At 44.6% G+C, this 17,797-nt stretch overlaps 1 protein-coding gene across 4 annotated transcripts in view; it reads right to left on the bottom strand.

Annotated features, from left to right (window-relative positions):
* The window catches only part of NEK6 (NIMA related kinase 6), a 72,326-nt gene that overhangs the window by 27,801 nt on the left and 26,728 nt on the right, over positions 1–17,797 (bottom strand). Inside the window, exons 2-4 of one of the 4 annotated variants that reach the window (XM_081339637.1) lie at positions 12,017–12,138; positions 5,626–5,757; positions 3,290–3,352 (exon numbers count right to left, since the gene is read on the bottom strand). In XM_081339637.1, the coding sequence (XP_081195763.1) occupies positions 3,290–3,352; positions 5,626–5,757; positions 12,017–12,106 (285 nt within the window). In that variant the 5' untranslated portion in view covers positions 12,107–12,138. The remainder of the gene's footprint in view (positions 1–3,289; positions 3,353–5,625; positions 5,758–12,016; positions 12,139–17,797) is intronic. The other 3 variants (XM_081339638.1, XM_081339639.1, XM_081339640.1) reach the window with 3 other exon arrangements.

Raw genomic sequence — 17,797 nt, 5'->3', positions numbered from 1 at the left:
AGATTTCTCTCTTTAATGCTTTCTAACAAATAGGGTGAGGGGCTGAAAGAAGCTGATTGACAGGACCCCCGTCCAGCCCTGAAAGATCTTAGGAGGCAATTCCAGAGGTCTTCTGTGGGATCTTCAAATTGGATGAGGGTTACTGGGGGGTCTTATTGGGATAGTCAGGTTCATGGTTTGTCTTCCTGAGGCCAAATTGGTTCTCCTCCCAGATCTCCTGTCAGCTACATGAAGACCAAACCATCTAATCGATCCCCTGCCATAAAGATCAACCATCTCTAATACCAAGTTCCCAAGATGCTGAGGTCTCCAAGATGTTTATCCAAAGAGACTGCCTGCCCCGTGTCTTTTCTTCATCTTAACCTCTCCCACCCACCCTAGATTTCCCAAATGTCTTCAATAAATGTACTGTCTCTCCTTCCTCAGCTAACATGGGCAACATTCACACAGGCTAGAAGTTCAGATGCTTCTAGGGTCAAGCCGTGGACCACCAGCAACTTCATTCCCAAGCAAACGGGTTCTCCTGTTTGAGCAGGGGGCTGGACTAGAAGACCTCCAAGCTTCTAGCTCAGTTCTACTCTACTCTACTCTACTCTACTCTACTCTACTCTACTCTACTCTACTCTACTCTACTCTACTCTACTCTACATTCTATTCTATTCTATTCTATTCTATTCTATTCTATTCTATTCTATTCTATTCTATTCTATTCTATTCTATTCTATTCTATTCTACTCTACTCTACTCTACATTCTATTCTATTCTATTCTATTCTATTCTATTCTATTCTATTCTATTCTATTCTATTCTATTCTATTCTATTCTATTCTATTCTATTCTATTCTATTTCTATTCTATTCTATTCTATTCTATTCATGGTTATCCCAAAGGTGTTTTTTCACGAGGCAAATAAACCTTCTTGGTATTTTTCCCTTTTTTCTTTGAAGACGTTTTGTTTCTCATCCAAGAAGCTTCTTCAGTTGCTTCGTGAAAAAAACAACTTTGATATCCTCTCGAGTGTCTCCACTCATCTCAGTCTGCCTTGACCCAACAAGACAATCCTTCAGTAAGATTTTCAGCCCTGGCCCTGCTCTCCTTTCGTTCACCAAGATCTAGGTCAAAATCTTCACTCTGGCCAAGCAAGGACATGTTGAGATATGCGGGAGGCCTTAATTAAATCAAAAAGTGGAAAGGAACAACAACAACAAAAAAAAATCCTGCACAAGGCATCGGAGAGGAAACGTGCTAATTATCCCCGTATCATCTCCTTACGTTTTTTCTCTTCACAGCCCAGCTAATGCAATATTCACAACTTAACATCTGGTTTCCCAGGGAGGTTGACATGAGAAGATCTGTAGCTGCCTTCAGGCATCTTACACGGGTGGGAAGATCTTGATCCCCTTGTCACCCGGAGCGCTCCGGTATCACCCACCCTTGATTCTAACTGGTGTGGACATTTGGCTAAGCTCCATCCCACACCATCTGGAGAAGCCTCTTCCCCCGGAGCTTTCTTTGGCTGAAAATTAGCACCGTCATGCCGCATCTGATCTGGCAACCTTCGCTTCACCATCCCCTTCCACTTAGCGCCTCTCGGAAGCCAGCTCAGATGCCACCTCCTCGGTGAGGAACAGGACAACTGGCCACAGGACCGTTCAATTTAATTATTTAAAGTAATTAAAAATAATTATTATTTTGCTCTTTGTCCTCCACGTTTCATTTCGTCCCTCCTTTGGCCTTCTTTCACGATTCTGTGCCACCTTTTCTTCGATATTAATGTTAACTCTTGATCCATGAGTTGGCCGTGGCGAGTTGTCCTGCGGCAAGATGGCCATGTTGAGTTGGCTGGGGCAACTTGGCCGTGGCAAGTTGTCCTAGATCAGGGGTAGGCAACCCTGGCTCTTTTATGACTCGTGGACTTCAACGCCCAGAATTCCTGAGCCAGCATGGGGGAATCTATGGCCCCCTCATGACTCGTGGACTTCAACTCCCAGAATTCCTGAGGCAGCATGGCTCAGCTTGGAAACCTCTCCCTTTTCCCTCAGCATAGCTAGCTCAGGAATTCTGGGAGTTGAAGTCCACGAGTCATAAAATAACCAAGGTTGCCTACCCCTGTCCTAGATATTGGTGGCAAACCTATGGCACGCATGCCAGAGGGGGGGCACTCAGAGCCCTCTCCGTGGGCACGCGTGCCATCACCCCAGCCCTGCCTCCCCCCGTGGCTCCCACCTCACCAGCAGCCCCCCGGAGGACGACTCAGCCCTGGGCACGGCCCATGCGGAGCAGAACCGCCAAGGACATGGCAGCGGGGACAAGACTGCACCCTCAGGTCCCATCACGTGCAGACGATGCTGCGAGGCGCAGGCAGAGGGCGCTGCTGGGCCACCCGGGTGATCTGCTGTGGCGGGCCATGGAGGCGGTGGGTGGCCCTGCAGGAAGGCGGGGGCAGTTTGGGGGCACTCGGTCTCTAAAAGGTTCGCCATCACTGTGCTAGACACTCCTCGATGGGCAACCAGCGCTGATGGAAGGTTGCAGTGTCTTCCTTCTTTGAAAAACAGGAAAAATCACCAACTCTCCGTTTCAGAACAGTTACAGTTGAGTTCCCGATGTGCTCTGGGCTTTCCTGAAGTCCATTGGTGAGGTTGTCTAGCCTACTCACTAAACATCTGCAGGAGAACCTCCACGCTCACAATAACACCAAGAACTACACAATCCTGAGCTGTCTTCTCTTCTCTACTATTGAAGATATGTGTCTGTTTCAGCTTCCACTGGGGAGGAGGGGGTGTGTGAAAGGAGCGGTGGTCATCTTAGGCCAAATAACAACGACAAAAGTTGTGTGTGTTTGCGTGTGTGCGTGCTCTCCTTGAGCTAGACCTCAGTGGACCTCACTTCCTGAGGGATTCCTGCAATCAGGCATCATCTAAAACAACTGAACCTTTGACAACAATCGGTTAGGAGCACAATGCATTCTTGACATCTTGGCTGCCTCTAAAACAGAATTTAGATTTTAGAATTGATTGGGAAGTTTGCCAAGGCATCTGATTCTGTTAACCGTCCTGAAATTAATGCTCAGATCGTGCAGGAATCGGCAGGCCTTTTGCCAAACTCTACCAGAGCAGACAAGTGGTTGTAAACCACCGTGGTTTATTGTTTGCAACAGCTTCATCAACCGGCGTGAAATCAAAGGCAGGTGCAGAAAGCAGTTTGAAGCTGGTCCTTCTTCCACTGTCTCAGGAAATAGCGTCAAATAAATACCTTTCGACCAGCGTTAAAAGTTTGGAGGGATTCTTACCTTTAGGAGATCTATTTCTTTAATGCAATCTTGTCTGGCCTTTGCGTCCATCATCTCAAATATCTTCAGAAAGAAAAGAAGTTGCGCGTTTAAAGACGAACACAAAACAGCATCTCGCAGTTCTCAAAAAAAACAAAAAACCCCTCCTAACTCCCTTCATTTTAAAACCTGCCCACTTCTCGCAATTCTTCAGGCTTATTACATTATTACATTATTTGTAATAATGCCGCTTGGGGGTGTGTGTGAAAGCCCTAATAAGCAGGCATATACATAGAATGAAGGCTACTGCTAAGCTTGTAAGCCGCCTTGAGTCTTCGGAGAAGGGCGGGATATAAATGGAATTAAAATAAAAAATTAAAAAATAAAATAACACCCACAAATAAAGCAAAAACAACAACAACTAGGGAACAATGCAAAGAACAGCATGCAGTTTGTTACTTTCTCAGGTTCTCAGCCTGAAAAAAAAAGCAAACACACCACAATCCGAAAAAAACCCTGCCACCCGTAACTGACTGCAAATTTCGACAAGATGCTAAATGCACCAAGAAAACATTTACAAATAAAGACCTAGCAGGTTTTATCACGTTACCACGCTTTTGGGTTGACAAAATAAATTTGCTTTCTTCTGCGTTGTAACACATACTAATTGGGAAACAAAGGCTCTTTAACACCAACATCCCTGTTTAGAGCTCAGCTGACTATATTTTATGGAAGTGAAAGGACCAACACTCAAGTTTGTCCTCTACCTGCGATGGTTTGTTGCAACGGCCACTGGAAGTTACACCGGGGATTGAAAAAAAGTGACTTTACGACAGGTCCTCACGCTTAGGACCCTCGCAGCGTCCCTGGGGTCACATGATCGGCAACCGGCAAGGAGGACAGGCCAGCCCAATTAGCCAATGGTAGCAGTTCTTACTTGTTCTCAGGGCTTTTTTTGTCATAGAACGCTCAGAACGGAGTTCCGGCACCTTTTTTGGATGGAACCTTGTAGGGTAGGCAAGGCGGGTTGTATGACGTGTGTGAGTTCCCGGCACCTTTTTCTTTTACAAAAAAAGCACAGAATAGAATAGAATAGAATAGAATAGAATAGAATAGAATAGAATAGAATAGAATAGAATAGAATAGAATAGAATGGAATGGAACGGAATGGAGTGGAATGGAATGGAATAGAATAGAATAGAATTAAGGAATAGAATAGAATAGAATAGAATAGAATAGAATAGAATAGAATAGAATAGAATAGAATAGAATAGAATAGAATAGAATAGAATAGAATAGAATAGAATTAAGGAATAGAATAGAATAGAATAGAATAGAATAGAATAGAATAGAATAGAATAGAATAGAATAGAATAGAATAGAATAGAATCAGGGCTTTTTTTTTCTCATAGAACACTCAGAACGGAGTTCCGGCACCTTTTTTGGATGGAACCTTGTAGGGTAGGGCAAGGCGGGTTGTATGACATGTGTGAGTTCCGGCACCTTTTTCTTTTACAAAAAAAGCACTGCTTGTTCTTATTTGCTTTTTTTTATCAAAAGGCGACTGGACTTGGTTTTTCCCTTGAAAACATCCAAGAAGCTTCTTTGGTTCTGACTGAATGGTTGGAATGGATGGATGTCTATTCAGTCAGAAGTGAAGAAAGCTTCTGTCCGCAATTGTTTTTATTGGGCATTATCACAGATACGACCGCTGCGGACACTAAGCTGATGTTGAATTTAATTACGGCAGCGAGACTTTTAGTAGCGCAATATTGGAAGAAGGAAGAACTGCCGACTATAGAAGAGTGGACTTTAAAAGTCTCCAATTTGGCGGAAATGGCGAAGATCTCAGCGTATTTGAAAGACCAATCGCAACAGAGATACATTGTGGAGTGGAGAAGATGGATTGATTATATCCAGAATAAATATGGGACTAAAAAGTTTCACTTAGCATTTGAATAAGTAGCGGATTTATATGATGTATAACTAGCTTGTAGTTATTTTATTAAGAGTTAAAGTGCGATAGAATTTAATATTTTATTGTTCTTTGCATATTTTAGATTATGTTTGTTTGTATTTTTATACCCTGTATTTAGCTCTGGGAAGTCGGGGAGGGGGGGAGAGGGGAGGGGAGAGTTGGGGAGGTTTGGGGAGAGGGGAGGGGGAGGGGTTTTGTATTTAAAAATGTACCGTAAAACTTTTCAATTAAAAAAAAAAGAACTGAAGAAAGCTTCTACGACGAGAAGCGAAACACACAAACTCCAGTCGCCTTTTGGGGGGAAAAACAAAGAAACAGAATAAGCACCTTTGGGACAGCCGTGACCTGGATGACCGAGAATCTCCATAGACCTTCTTACCTGTACTTTTTTTAACGCCACCGGTTTTCTGTCCAGGAGACAAGTAGCTCTGTAGACCTCACTAAATTGGCCACGCCCAATTTTCTTCTCAATCTGAAAGTCTGCTAAAGTGCAGCGGTAGAGGTGTCTCTGCTTGAGGAAAGGAAAAGAGCAATTACGTTTGTGCGTATTTTACGTGGGACACGCCAAAGAGTGCCGTCTTCTCCGTTCGGGTTTTCCTTTCTCTAACAACCCCATGGAAAATATCATCTCTCGCTCTGCACGGATGCCAAGATTCCCATGTCCCGATCCTCAGATTAATTCAGGATAAGAGGAGGAGGAGGAGGAGGAGGAGGAGGAAGAGGAGGAGGAAGAAGAAGAAGAAGAAGAAGAAGAAGAAGAAGGAGGAGGAGGAGGAGGAGGAGGAGGAGGAGGAGGAGGAGGAGGAGGAGGAGGAGAAGAAGAAGAAGAAGAAGAAGAAGAAGAAGAAGAAGAAGAAGAAGAAGAAGAAGAAGAAGAAGAAGAAGAAGAAGAAGAAGAAGAAGAAGAAGAAGAAGAAGAAGAAGAAGTTGGAAGGGACCCTGGAGGTCTTCTAGGACAGGGGTTGGCAACCTCGGCTCTTTTATGACTCATGGACTTCAACTCCCAGAATTCCTGAGTCAGGTGACTCAGGAATTCTGGGAGTTGAAGTCCATGAGTCATAAAAGAGCTGAGGTGGCCTACCCCTGATCTAGGATGAAGTCTTGAGCAATTACAATGGTAGTTCACTAGTGCTTCTTTCCTAGGACAGAAAGAAAGGAACATTTCTCTTGACACAGGATGTGATGTTTGTAACGCAGAAGGAAATATACTGGGCTGTGGCTTTCTATAGCTCAAATTGTGTTATTTATGTTATTTATGGGAGCAATCCTCCACAGAAAGCCCTCTCCACAACTCATTTACAGGTGTTGAGAAGAACGTCTGAAGTTCTACCACCACCGCTACCAGGAAACTGTTCAGCTAAGGTCCAGAACTGTGTTTCCCAATAGTTCTCCAGAGCACCGTTACAGAACCTCATCAACCTGAAGGTGTGTGGTTTGGGGAATTCTGGAAGTTGAAGTCCACGTATCTTCAAGTTGATGGGGTTCAGAAACAGTGGTCCAGAGAAAAAAGCTCATCTTTCCTGGGCTTCAGGAGTCATCGCAGAACGCAAAGAGGGATTCTTATCCCTCATAATTAACTCATATAAAGCACCAACCTCCCCATCTAATATAGCAGTTTGTAGATGATGGGACCATAAGGATCTGGAGCACTTCATGGTCGACGTCAATATCCTGGTGCAAATCAAGCTTTGAAAGGAGCAAACACATTATCCAAAGAACTTCTCCATCCGAACGCCCCTGGTGATTAGGATAATCACCATTCTGGCTGCTTTTGAATACATACCGCTAATGTGGGTTTATATAGTGAACGTCTTAAGAGGGAGAGTAAGAACATTAAAAATGGTAGACAATCAGCGCACGTTTGACAAGCTAAACTATCTCCTCAATGTCCTTCTATTGGTAGGAAAGAAAAAAACAACTACTGGGTGGTAAGAAGAGGGTGTAAGTCAGGGGTGTCCAATCTTGGCCACTTTAAGACTTGTGGACTTCAACTCCCAGAATTCCCCAGCCAGCATGAAGTCCACAAGTCTCAAAGTGGCCAAGCTTGGACATCCCTGGTGTAGGCGACTTGTCTGAGTAGACCTGATGGTGGTGGTTAGGATGGAGACCATGATTTGCCCTGGATAAGCCTACTTTGGTGGACTCAAAGGAAATTTGACTATTCTCCCTCTGGAGTGACCGAAGATATGGATTCTCCTCGTTAGGACCATAATGTTCCAATCTCTCAGGGGCTGCCCCAAAGAAGAGGGAGTCAAGCTATTCTCCAAAGCGCCTGAAGGCAGGACAAGAAGCAATGGATGGGAACTAATCAAGGAGAGAAGCAACCTAGAACTAAGGAGGAATTTTCTGTCAGTTAGAATAATCAATCAGTGGAACAACCTGCCTCCAGAAGCTGGGAATGCTCCAACACTGGAAGTTTTAAAGAAGAGACTGGACAGCCATTGGTCTGAAATGCTGTAGGGTTTCCTTCCTGAGCAGGGGGTTGGACTAGATGACCTCCAAGGTCCCTTCCAACTTCATCATCATCATCATCATCATCATCATCATCATCATTATTATTGAGCCTCCTTATGATTGTTAAGCAAGGCGCCTTGATTAACGTCCCCCACCTCTGCTCTCCTCAATCCAGTCATTAAGTGACTGTACAGGTCATTAAGTGAAGTATGGCTGCCCCAGGGGTGGGAGAAGCACTGGGAGGCTCACACCAAGAACAAAATTGTGGCCTTTTAAAGCCTTCTTTAGCCAAATATCCCACGGCAAAGAGCAAATACACACCAGCGCACATCTGACGGCTTCCCACCCCACATTAATCCAGGTCTGTTTAACCCTGATTATCTGAACGTGATCGGTGGTGAACGTACGGAACACAGGCCAAACTTCGTGTAGCTTTGTGAACCCGTGTTGTAAAGCAGGGAAGAAACATATTTTATGCGTAGTCAACTCTTTCGTGAAAGTTACTCGTCAAACGGATAGAAAGGCTACTAACAGGTCCCCAAAACCATCAACAGACGGGGAGAAATTTAAAAAAAAAATAGAAACAGAAGGATTTACTGCCACAAATATTTGAAATTACAGGCAGTCCCGGGAGTGAAATATACAGTGTAAATTTAAGTGTTTTTGTTTTTTAAACTTAAGATGTTTACGTTGAAAGTTTAACTGAACGTTAATCTCTGGGGAAGAGGGAATTTTCCAGAAGTCGGTTTTATCGCCTTACTAGTATAAATCTAACTCAAGCCAAGATTAATCAAAATCAGTTTGGTAGATTGATTGCAAGCCCTTTAAAAAACAAAAAAACAACCTCAATACGCTAACGGAAACAATCCTTTTTTTTTTTTGCAGCAAAACAATAAAATGCAGATTAAAAAAAAGTTTCCCACTTGAGTTACTGACAAGCCAGGAATACGTTGGCCTTCCTACACCAAGGCAAGGTTGGTAAGAAATGCCACTGGCAGCAATTACATACATACCAGCCCATATATAGTTACGTCCTCGTTTTCTCTAAATTAGAAGGTCCTGTTGTCACAAAGAAATCGGCTGGCTAAAAAATTACATATAAACAGGAAAGGAAGATGGTGCAGTTATATCAACCCTCCTTTGAAATCTGGGAACATGCTGTCCAAAAAATGTGACTTGGCTAAAAAAAAAAACACAAACAAACTGGGTGACACCCAGCACGTTTTTTCAAGCCTAATTTTTGTGGCTGTTGTGTCGCTGGCTGCTTTGCAAGAGTTCCTTAAGGAAACCCGTTCCAAAATTTCAATGGTTTGTGCTGCTTTCCTTTTACAACTCCTCGTGTTACAGATTTAACCCAGGAGGAGAGCAGCCAAGATCCCCTTAAAAAAAAAAAAAAATAGCCACGGCTGACAATGGGATCTCCTACAGTCAAGGCAACGAAAACCCAGAATTATCGACCGATAATTACCCTTAACCACGTTATTACAAATAACAGCATGCCCTCCACGACGCCGTGTGTGTGTGTGTGTCTGTTGTGTAAGAACACATCCTAATCTCGTTCATGGAATAATTACACGGGTTCCATTCTGCCAAACGAGGCTGTAATTAACCCTAATTGCTCAAAACATAACATGGCTAATTCAAGGAGATCAATTACTATTAAATGACTTAATAAGACAAATTGCTGCCTGCAGAAGGGGCTGTGCACTGGAAGACCCGCGTTTGTAGGCAATTGATGGTGGGTAGAAATTCCGCAGCTGAGCTGAAGTCACTCGGCTCCAAACACTTGAGGGGTGCGTGGCCCTTACACAACCCCCCCCAGCACCGATGGCCTGACCAGTTCACAAAACTAACACCGCTGCTTCTTTGGGGTCAATGCACAATTGTCCTGCTGTAACAACAACTGGATGACCTTATTTATTTATTTATTATTGGGACTTATATTATTGAGCCTTGGTGGAGCAGTGGGCTAATGCCTCCTTAAGTAACACCAGCTGCCTGCAATTAGTGCAGGTTCGAGTCCCACCAGGCTCAAGGTTGACTCAGCCTTCCATCCTTCCCAGGTAGGTAAAATGAGGACCCAGATTGTTGGGGGCAATTAAGCTGACTTTGTAATAATGCCGCTTGGGGTGTGTGTGAAAGCCCTAACAAGCAGGCATATACATAGAATGAAGGCTACTGCTAAGCTTGTAAGCCGCCCTGAGTCTTCGGAGAAGGGCGGGATATAAATGGAATTAAAATAAATAAATAAATAAATAAATATGCCGCCCTATCTCCCGAAGGACTCAGGGCGACTAACAACAATAACATATAATAAATACAGAAGTTAAGATAAGATTAAAATTAAAGGCCTCTGTACAATAAGTTAAAATTAAAATTAAAATAAATTAAAAATTAGAATTAAGAAATTAAAAACATAATTAAAATCCCTGTCAGTCCAGGTCAGCCAGGTGGAAAAGGAGTGTTTTGAGGCCGCGGCGAAAGGACCGGAGATCTGGGGCCATCCGAAGCTCAGGGGGGAGCTGGTTCCACAGGGCTGGTGCTCCCACAGAGAAGGCCCTCCCCCTGGGGGGTCGCCAGCCGACATTGTCTAGCCGACGGTACCCTGAGGAGGCCTTCTCTGTGTGAGCGTACTGGGCGATGGGAATTCGTTCCCGGCAGCAGATGGTCCTGCAAGTATCCCGGGCCTAAGCCATGTAGGGCTTTAAAGGTAAGTACCAGCACCTTAAATCTGACCTGTCACCCATCAAGCAATAGACCAGGGGTCTTCAAAATTGGCCCTTTGATGACTTGTGGACTTCAACTCCCACGTGTGCCTGGCTGAGGAATTCTGGGAGTTGAAGTCCGCAAGTCATCAAAGGGCCAAGTTTGAAGACCCCTGCAATAGACCAAGAACGGTGGTGTTGCTTTTTCAGGCTAGAAAGACGCAGTTGCAAGTGTTGTGACTACCAAGGACCAAAAGAGCTGCAAATGAAACACAGGGGAGAAGAACTGACTTTAGAGAAATGAAGAAAACATGGTGGCCACTCCACCGAGCTTGGCCGAAAGTGAGAAGGAAAGCAGACGGAAGAAGAATGAGCCCAACTCTTTCTAGGAAAAAAACAACCCACAGCAAGGTTGTCCACGTGAGATGCTGAGGCAAAGTTGATGTGATACGTGACGGAGGAACTCTTGGTTCAAATACAATGAAGGAAAGCCAAAGGTGTTTTTTCCTAAAGCAACTGGACTTGGGGTTGTTTTTTTCCCTTGAAAACATTTCACTTCTCATCGAAGGAGCTTCTTCAGTTCAAGGAGTTCTTCCAAGAAGTTCTTCCTCCAAGAATTGAAGGAGCTTCTTGGAGGAGAAGTAAAACGTTTTCATGGAAAAAAGCCAAGGAGGTCCAGTTGCCCTTGGGACAACCATGGCCTGGATGACTGAGAATCTCCATAGACAATTTAGGAAACTGTCCATTCTTCCCCCCACCCCCAGAGAGAGAGAGAGAGAGAGAGAGAGAAAGAGAGAGGAAGAGAGAGAGAGAGGGAGAGAGAGAGAGAGAGGAAGAGAGAGAGAGGAAGAGAGACAGCGAGAGGAAGAGAGAGAGGAGAGAGAGAGAGAGAGGAAGAGAGAGAGGAAGAGAGAGAGAGGGAGAGAAAGAGAGGAAGAGAGAGAGATAGAGGAAGAGAGAGGGAGAGGGACAGCGAGAGAGGAAGAGAGAGAGAGGAAGAGAGAGGAAGAGAGAGAGAGGAAGAGACAGAGAGAGAAAGAGAGAGAGAGAGGAAGAGAGAGAGAGAGAGAGAGAGGAAGAGAGAGGGAGAGGGACAGCGAGAGAGGAAGAGAGAGAGAGGAAGAGAGAGGGAGAGAGAGAGGAAGAGAGAGGGAGAGGGACAGTGAGAGAGGAAGAGAGAGGAAGAGAGAGGAAGAGAGAGAGAGGAAGAGAGAGAGAGGAAGAGAGAGGAAGAGAGAGAGAGAGAGAGAGAGAGAGAGGGAGAGGGACAGTGAGAGAGGAAGAGAGAGGAAGAGAGAGGAAGAGAGAGAGAGGAAGAGAAAGAGAGAGGAAGAGAGAGAGAGGAAGAGAAAGAGAGAGGAGAGAGAGAGAGAGAGAGAGAGAGAGAGAGAGAGAGAGAGAGAGAGAGAGAGAGAGAGAGAGAGAGAGAGAGAGAGAGAGAGAGAGAGACCTAACGGTAACTTTGATCTCTCACAAGTTAGAGAGAGAGAGAGAGAGAGATAAAAATATCGGTGCTTAAATCCTAATTCTGAGGATCTTTTTGTTTTAGCTGCTGACGTGGTTGGCCTTCAAACCCATCAACTCAACGGAGAATTCAAAACGGGGGCTTACTTGCGTGTCATGCTGATATTCTGAGCTTGCCACTTTGCACAGGAGGTTCGGGTCCCCCAGATGGTGTGGATGGTTGTGTTGTCCTTCCATTGTAACATGCCAAGCCGTGTCTTTCGGCTGTACTGAAATGAGAACATCAAGGTGTCAGAGAAAAAGAGACTCACAAGACCTGGGTTCAAATGAGCTGAAGGAGGTCACCAAACCTGTCCCCTCTTTCCAGACCTTTCCTTGGCAAAGCGCCAAGTGTTGAGTTCTTGGTGTTCTCGAAAAATTTCCTGAAGATGGTTCACAATCAGCCTAGGTCATACAATCAATGCAGGGCTGATGTTCCCTCACTGGTATAATGAAGCGGCTGTTGGACAACATCTGAAGGACAACACCAAAGAAATGTCTGCATCTAAAGTTTTCTCCGCAATTGTTTTTATTGGGTATTATTACAGATACTACTGTTATAGACACTAAGTTGATGTTGCATCTAATTACGGCGGCAAGACTTTTAGTTGCGCAATATTGGAAGAAGGAGGAACTGCCGACTATAGAAGAGTGGACTTTGAAAGTTTCCAACTTGGCGGAAATGGCAAAGATTTCGGCATATTTGAAAGACCAATCGCAACAGAGATATATTGTAGAATGGAGGAGATGGATTGAATATATTCAGAATAAATATGGGACTAAAAAGTTTCATTTAGCATTTGAATAAGTAGTGGGTTTTTATGATGTATGATTAGTTATTTGTTACTTTATTAATATTATGACTATGGAGAGTTAAAGTCCGATAGAACTTAATGTTTTATTTTTGTTGTTAGCATATTTTAGTTTATGTTTGTATTATTACACCCTGTATTCAGCTCTGGGAAGTCAGGGAGGGGGGAGGGTAGGGTAGGGTTGGGGAGAGGGGAGGGGGAGGAGGGAGTTCACTGTATTTAAAAGTTGTAAAACTTTTCAATAAAAAAAGAAAAGAAAAGAAATCTCTGCAGGAAAAGGAGTGATGTTGGCCAGAATGTCTGAAAACAACCAAGCTTGGAGAACATCAAGAACTCAACAGTTCCACCTTAGCTCCACCACTTGTCTACCAAAAGCTCTGATGAACATCGAAACATCCTAAAATGTTCCTTATGAGGTCACTATAATAAGAACATTACTTCCCTTTCTTTTCTCACTTCTGTTCCCTTTTAATCTGCTTGGGGTTGATAAAAAAAGGTAAAGGTTCCCCCGCACATGCGTGCTAGTCGTTTCTGACTCTAGGGGCCGGTGCTCATCTCCGTTTCAAAGCCGAAGAGCCAGCGCTTGTCTGAGGACGTCTCTGTGGTCATGTGGCCGGCATGACTAGACGCCAAAGGCCCACGGAACGCTGTTACCTTCCCACCGTAGTGGTCCCTATTTTTCTACTTGCATTTTGACGTGCTTTAGAACTGCTAGGTTGGCAGAAGCTGGGACGAGTAACAGGTGCTCACTCTGTTATGCAGCACCCTTGATTCGACCCGCCAAACTGCCGACCTTCTTATCGACAAGCTCAGCGTCCTAACCCACTGAGCCACCGCGTCCCTTACTTGGGGTTGATAGGGACCCTCCATCAAGAACTTCGCAGCACATAAGTCAAGGGTGGGCGGGACAGCAAGATCTGAAGACTCACTTATTCGAACAAGCCGGCCTGGCCTGATGGGGGATGGGTTGGGATTTTACTGTCGTTTTTAATATATCTATTTATTGTTTTTAGCTTGGGCATTGTGTTTAATTCTTTTTTAACTTTTGTATCTTTGTATTTTTATATGTTTGCCCTGTTCACCGCCCTGAGTCCTTCGGGAGAAGGGCGGTATATAAATAAAATTATTATTATTATTATTATTAAAATCAGAAATAAATTATTTCCCACTTAGAGGACGACAGCTAAGGGCTAAAAAAGCATTTCTCCAAAATAGATCGGCAAAGGAGCTCGCGAACACAATATTATAGCTATCCTGTCAACCAAGAAAAAAAAAAGCAGCCATCAACCTTTGCGGAGAGCAATGAAAACCCGCCACACAAATGCCTTTGGCTGCTCCAGGGACCATTTTGATTTTAGACCAGGCAGTTTCAAAGATGGAAGAACCATCTTCTTGACGGAAGGAAGGAAAGAGAGAGAGAAGGGAAGAAGGGGAACAAACAACACAGCCCAAAACAAGAATTAAGATCTGGTTCTACACTTCTTGTCCCAATGGTGCTTTCTTCACGAGGCAACTGGACTTTCTTGCTTTGCTTTGAAGACGTTTCGCTTCTCCTCCCAAGAAGCTTCTTCAACTCTGACTGGATGGCGGGGAAATGGGAGGATTTATACTCCTGGCAGACAGATAGAAATCCTTCCATTCCGCACCATCCAGTCAGAGCTGAAGAAGCTTCTTGGGAGGAGAAGCGAAACGTCTTCAAAGAAAAATGAGAAAGTCCAGTTGCCTCCTGAAAAAAGCACCTTTGGGGCAACTGTGGCCTGGATGGCTGAGAATCTCCTTAAGCATTCTGCATTTCTTCCACCTTGGGATGGAGATCTCTCCAATTTTTCCTGATATCAAAATATTTTTTTGGGGCGTGACACAATTATTGATCTGTGCAATTATTGATCTGTGCATGTATTAAGCCTTTCCACTTCCAATGCAGCTGCCAGATTACGACCTGGAGAACAGTTCCAAGGCCTCACTTTAAAAAAAAAATGCGATCGCACAGAGACATCACTGGGCGCTATCTAACAAAATGAAATTCAGTGGTGAAAACAGTGAGGTTCTACGCTTAGGCAAGAAAAACCAAAACGCACAGGTACTGTATAGTATAGGTGGCACCTGGCTCAACAGTAGCAACCGTGAGAGGGATCTCGGAGTCCTAGTGGACGATCCTGTTCTGTACCAGCCTGCTACCGGCCTTGCAGAAAGGCAACCCCTGTACAAACGGCAGAGGCTGGAGAGCGTCTGAGGCTGGAAGGCGTCTGCCAAGATTTATTACACAAACAACAGAACAAGAAACAAAACACTGGAACTGTGATCCTCAAACGGAGCGGTTGCTTTCAGCAACCAGCCCTTCCCCAAACACTCCCTTTATTAGAGTTCAGGGCGTGGCCTCCCTGTGCCTCCTTCCGAGGAGTCCCACAGCCTTTCTCTGCTTGCTCCTGCTTGACTGCCTCCTGCGTCGGGCGTCCTTGAACAGGGCCAGCTGTGGGTCATCATCATCCGCACTGTCGGGCTCGCGCAGCTGAGAAGAGGGCCCTGGCTGGGGGCTCTGCGAAGCCTCCAAGCCATCATCAGCAAGTTCGTCTTCAACACCCTCCTCCTCCCCCTCGTCTGAGTCATCCGAGACATCCGAGCCGGCTGCCGGACCCACAGGCTGGCCCTGAATCACAACAGATCCCTTAAATAGGAGCCAGCCGTGTGCTGCGGCTGCCAAAAAAGCCAACACAGTCCTAGGCTGCATTAACAGAGGGATGGAATCAAGATCATGTGAAGTACTAATACCACTTTACAAGGCCTTGGTAAGGCCACACCTGGAATCCTGCATCCAGTTTTGGTCACCACGATGTAAAAAAGATGTCGAGACTCTAGAAAGGGTACAGAGAAGAGCAACCAAGATGATTGGGGGACTGGAGGCTAAAACATATAGGGAACGGTTGCTGGAATTGGGTATGTGTAGTTTAACGAAGAGAAGGATGAGGGGTGACATGATAGCCATGTTCCAGTATCGCAGGGGCTGCCCCAAAGAAGGAGTCAAGCTATTCTCCAAAGCGCCTGAAGGCAGGACAAGAAGCAACGGATGGAAACTCATCAAGGAGAGAAGCAACCTGGAAATAAGGAGAAATTTCCTGACAGTGAGGACAATTAACCAGTGGAACAACCTGCCTCCAGAAGCGGTGAATGCTCCAACACTGGAGGTTTTTAAGAAGAGACTGGACAGCCATTTGTCTGAAGTGGGATAGGGTTTCCTGCCTGAGCAGGGGGTTGGACTAGATGACCTCCAAGGTCCCTTCCAACATCATCATCATCATCATCATCATCATTATTATTATTATTATTATTATTATTATTATTATTATTATTATTATTATTATTATTATAAAACTTTTATTCATAAAGCATGAAACTCAGTCAACTGAACACTCAAATTGACTGGCACTAATGGTTGACATGGGTTGCTGCCAACCTTCCAACATCATCATCATCATCATCATTATATTATATTGTTATTTATATCATCATCATCATCATCAAAAACCATACGATTTTTCTTCTCCTGCTCCTATTCAATAATACCTTCTCATTTTGCCCATAAACCATCATCTGTCAAGATGCTTTGCAAGCTTCCCAATATTTTTAAAACCGTGGCCCCCAACTTGAGTTCTGCGTTCTTTGGAGGGGCGTCACAAAACACCCCAATTACCCTGGGCCTCTTATTCCTGGGCGACTTTGATAAGTCTGTTATCTTGCCGCATTTCTGCCACAAGATCTTCAAAAGGAAAATTCACCCGGTCTTTAGTATTCTCGTGGCAATTTCGCTAGCTCAACCTTTAAATCACATCCATCACGCTGATAGCTGATGACTATCGAAAGCGATAGTAATGTACACTTCCTCCTGGCAGAGCCTAATTATTCTTTTTTTTTTATTATTATTATTAGTTTGTAATATAAAATGCAAAAAAGAAAAAAAAGTTTAAAAAACCCAAAAGAAAACAATGGGAAAGCGGAGGGAGGGGAAGGGGAAGGTGTAGGACAAAAGGGAAAAAGGAAAGAAAAGGCACGGACCCCCCCCACCCCCAACTCCTTTTGGCGCAGCGGAATAAAATAGTAGCATCAAACCTCAACTTTTCACTTTTGACCTGGTAATATAAAGCAGCCATTTCTATAAAGCAGCCATTTTCTTGGTAAGGCCACACCTGGAATCCTGCATCCAGTTTTGGTCACCACGATGTAAAAAAGATGTCGAGACTCTAAGAAAGAGTGCAGAGAAGAGCAACAAAGATGATCGGGGGACCGGAGGCTAAAACATATAGGGAACGGTTGCTGGAATTGGGTATGTGTAGTTTAACAAAGAGAAGGACGAGGGGAGACATGATAACAGTCTTCCAATATCTCAGGGGCTGCCCCAAAGAAGAGGGAGTCAACCTATTGTCCAAAGCCCCCGAAAGCAAGACAAGAAGCAACGGATGGAAACTAGTCAAGGAGAGAAGCAACCTAGAACTAAGGAGAAACTTCCTGACAGTTACAACAATTAACCAGTGGAACAACCTGCCTCCAGAAGCTGTGAATGCTCCAACACTGGAAGTTTTTAAGAAGAGACTGGACAGCCATTTGTCTGAAATGGCATAAGGGTTTCCTGCCTGAGCAGGGGGTTGGACTAGATGACCTCCAAGGTCCCTTCCAACTTATTATTAAGTACAGAGAAGAGCAACAAAGATGATCAGGGGTCTGAAGGCTAAAACATATAGGGAACGGTGGCTGGAACTGGGTATGTCTAGTTTAACGAAGAGAAGGGTGAGGGGTGACATGAGAGCAGTGTTCCAATATCTCAAGGGCTGCCCCAAAGAAGAGGGAGTCAAGCTATTCTCCAAAGCACCTGAAGGCCGGACAAGAAGCAACGGATGGAGAGAAGCAACCTAGAACTAAGGAGAAACTTCCTGACAGTTACAACAATTAACCAGTGGAACAACCTGCCTCCAGAAGTTGGGAATGCTCCAACACTGGAAGTTTTTAAGAAGAGACTGGACAGCCATTTTGTCTGAAATGGTATAGGGTTTCCTGCCTGAGCAGGGGGTTGGACTAGATGACCTCC

The sequence above is a fragment of the Vipera berus genome, assembly GCF_964194415.1.
Source record: "Vipera berus genome assembly, chromosome: 15".
NCBI classification, from domain to species: domain Eukaryota; kingdom Metazoa; phylum Chordata; class Lepidosauria; order Squamata; family Viperidae; genus Vipera; species Vipera berus.
This window is presented reverse-complemented; position numbering and strand designations above follow the sequence as displayed.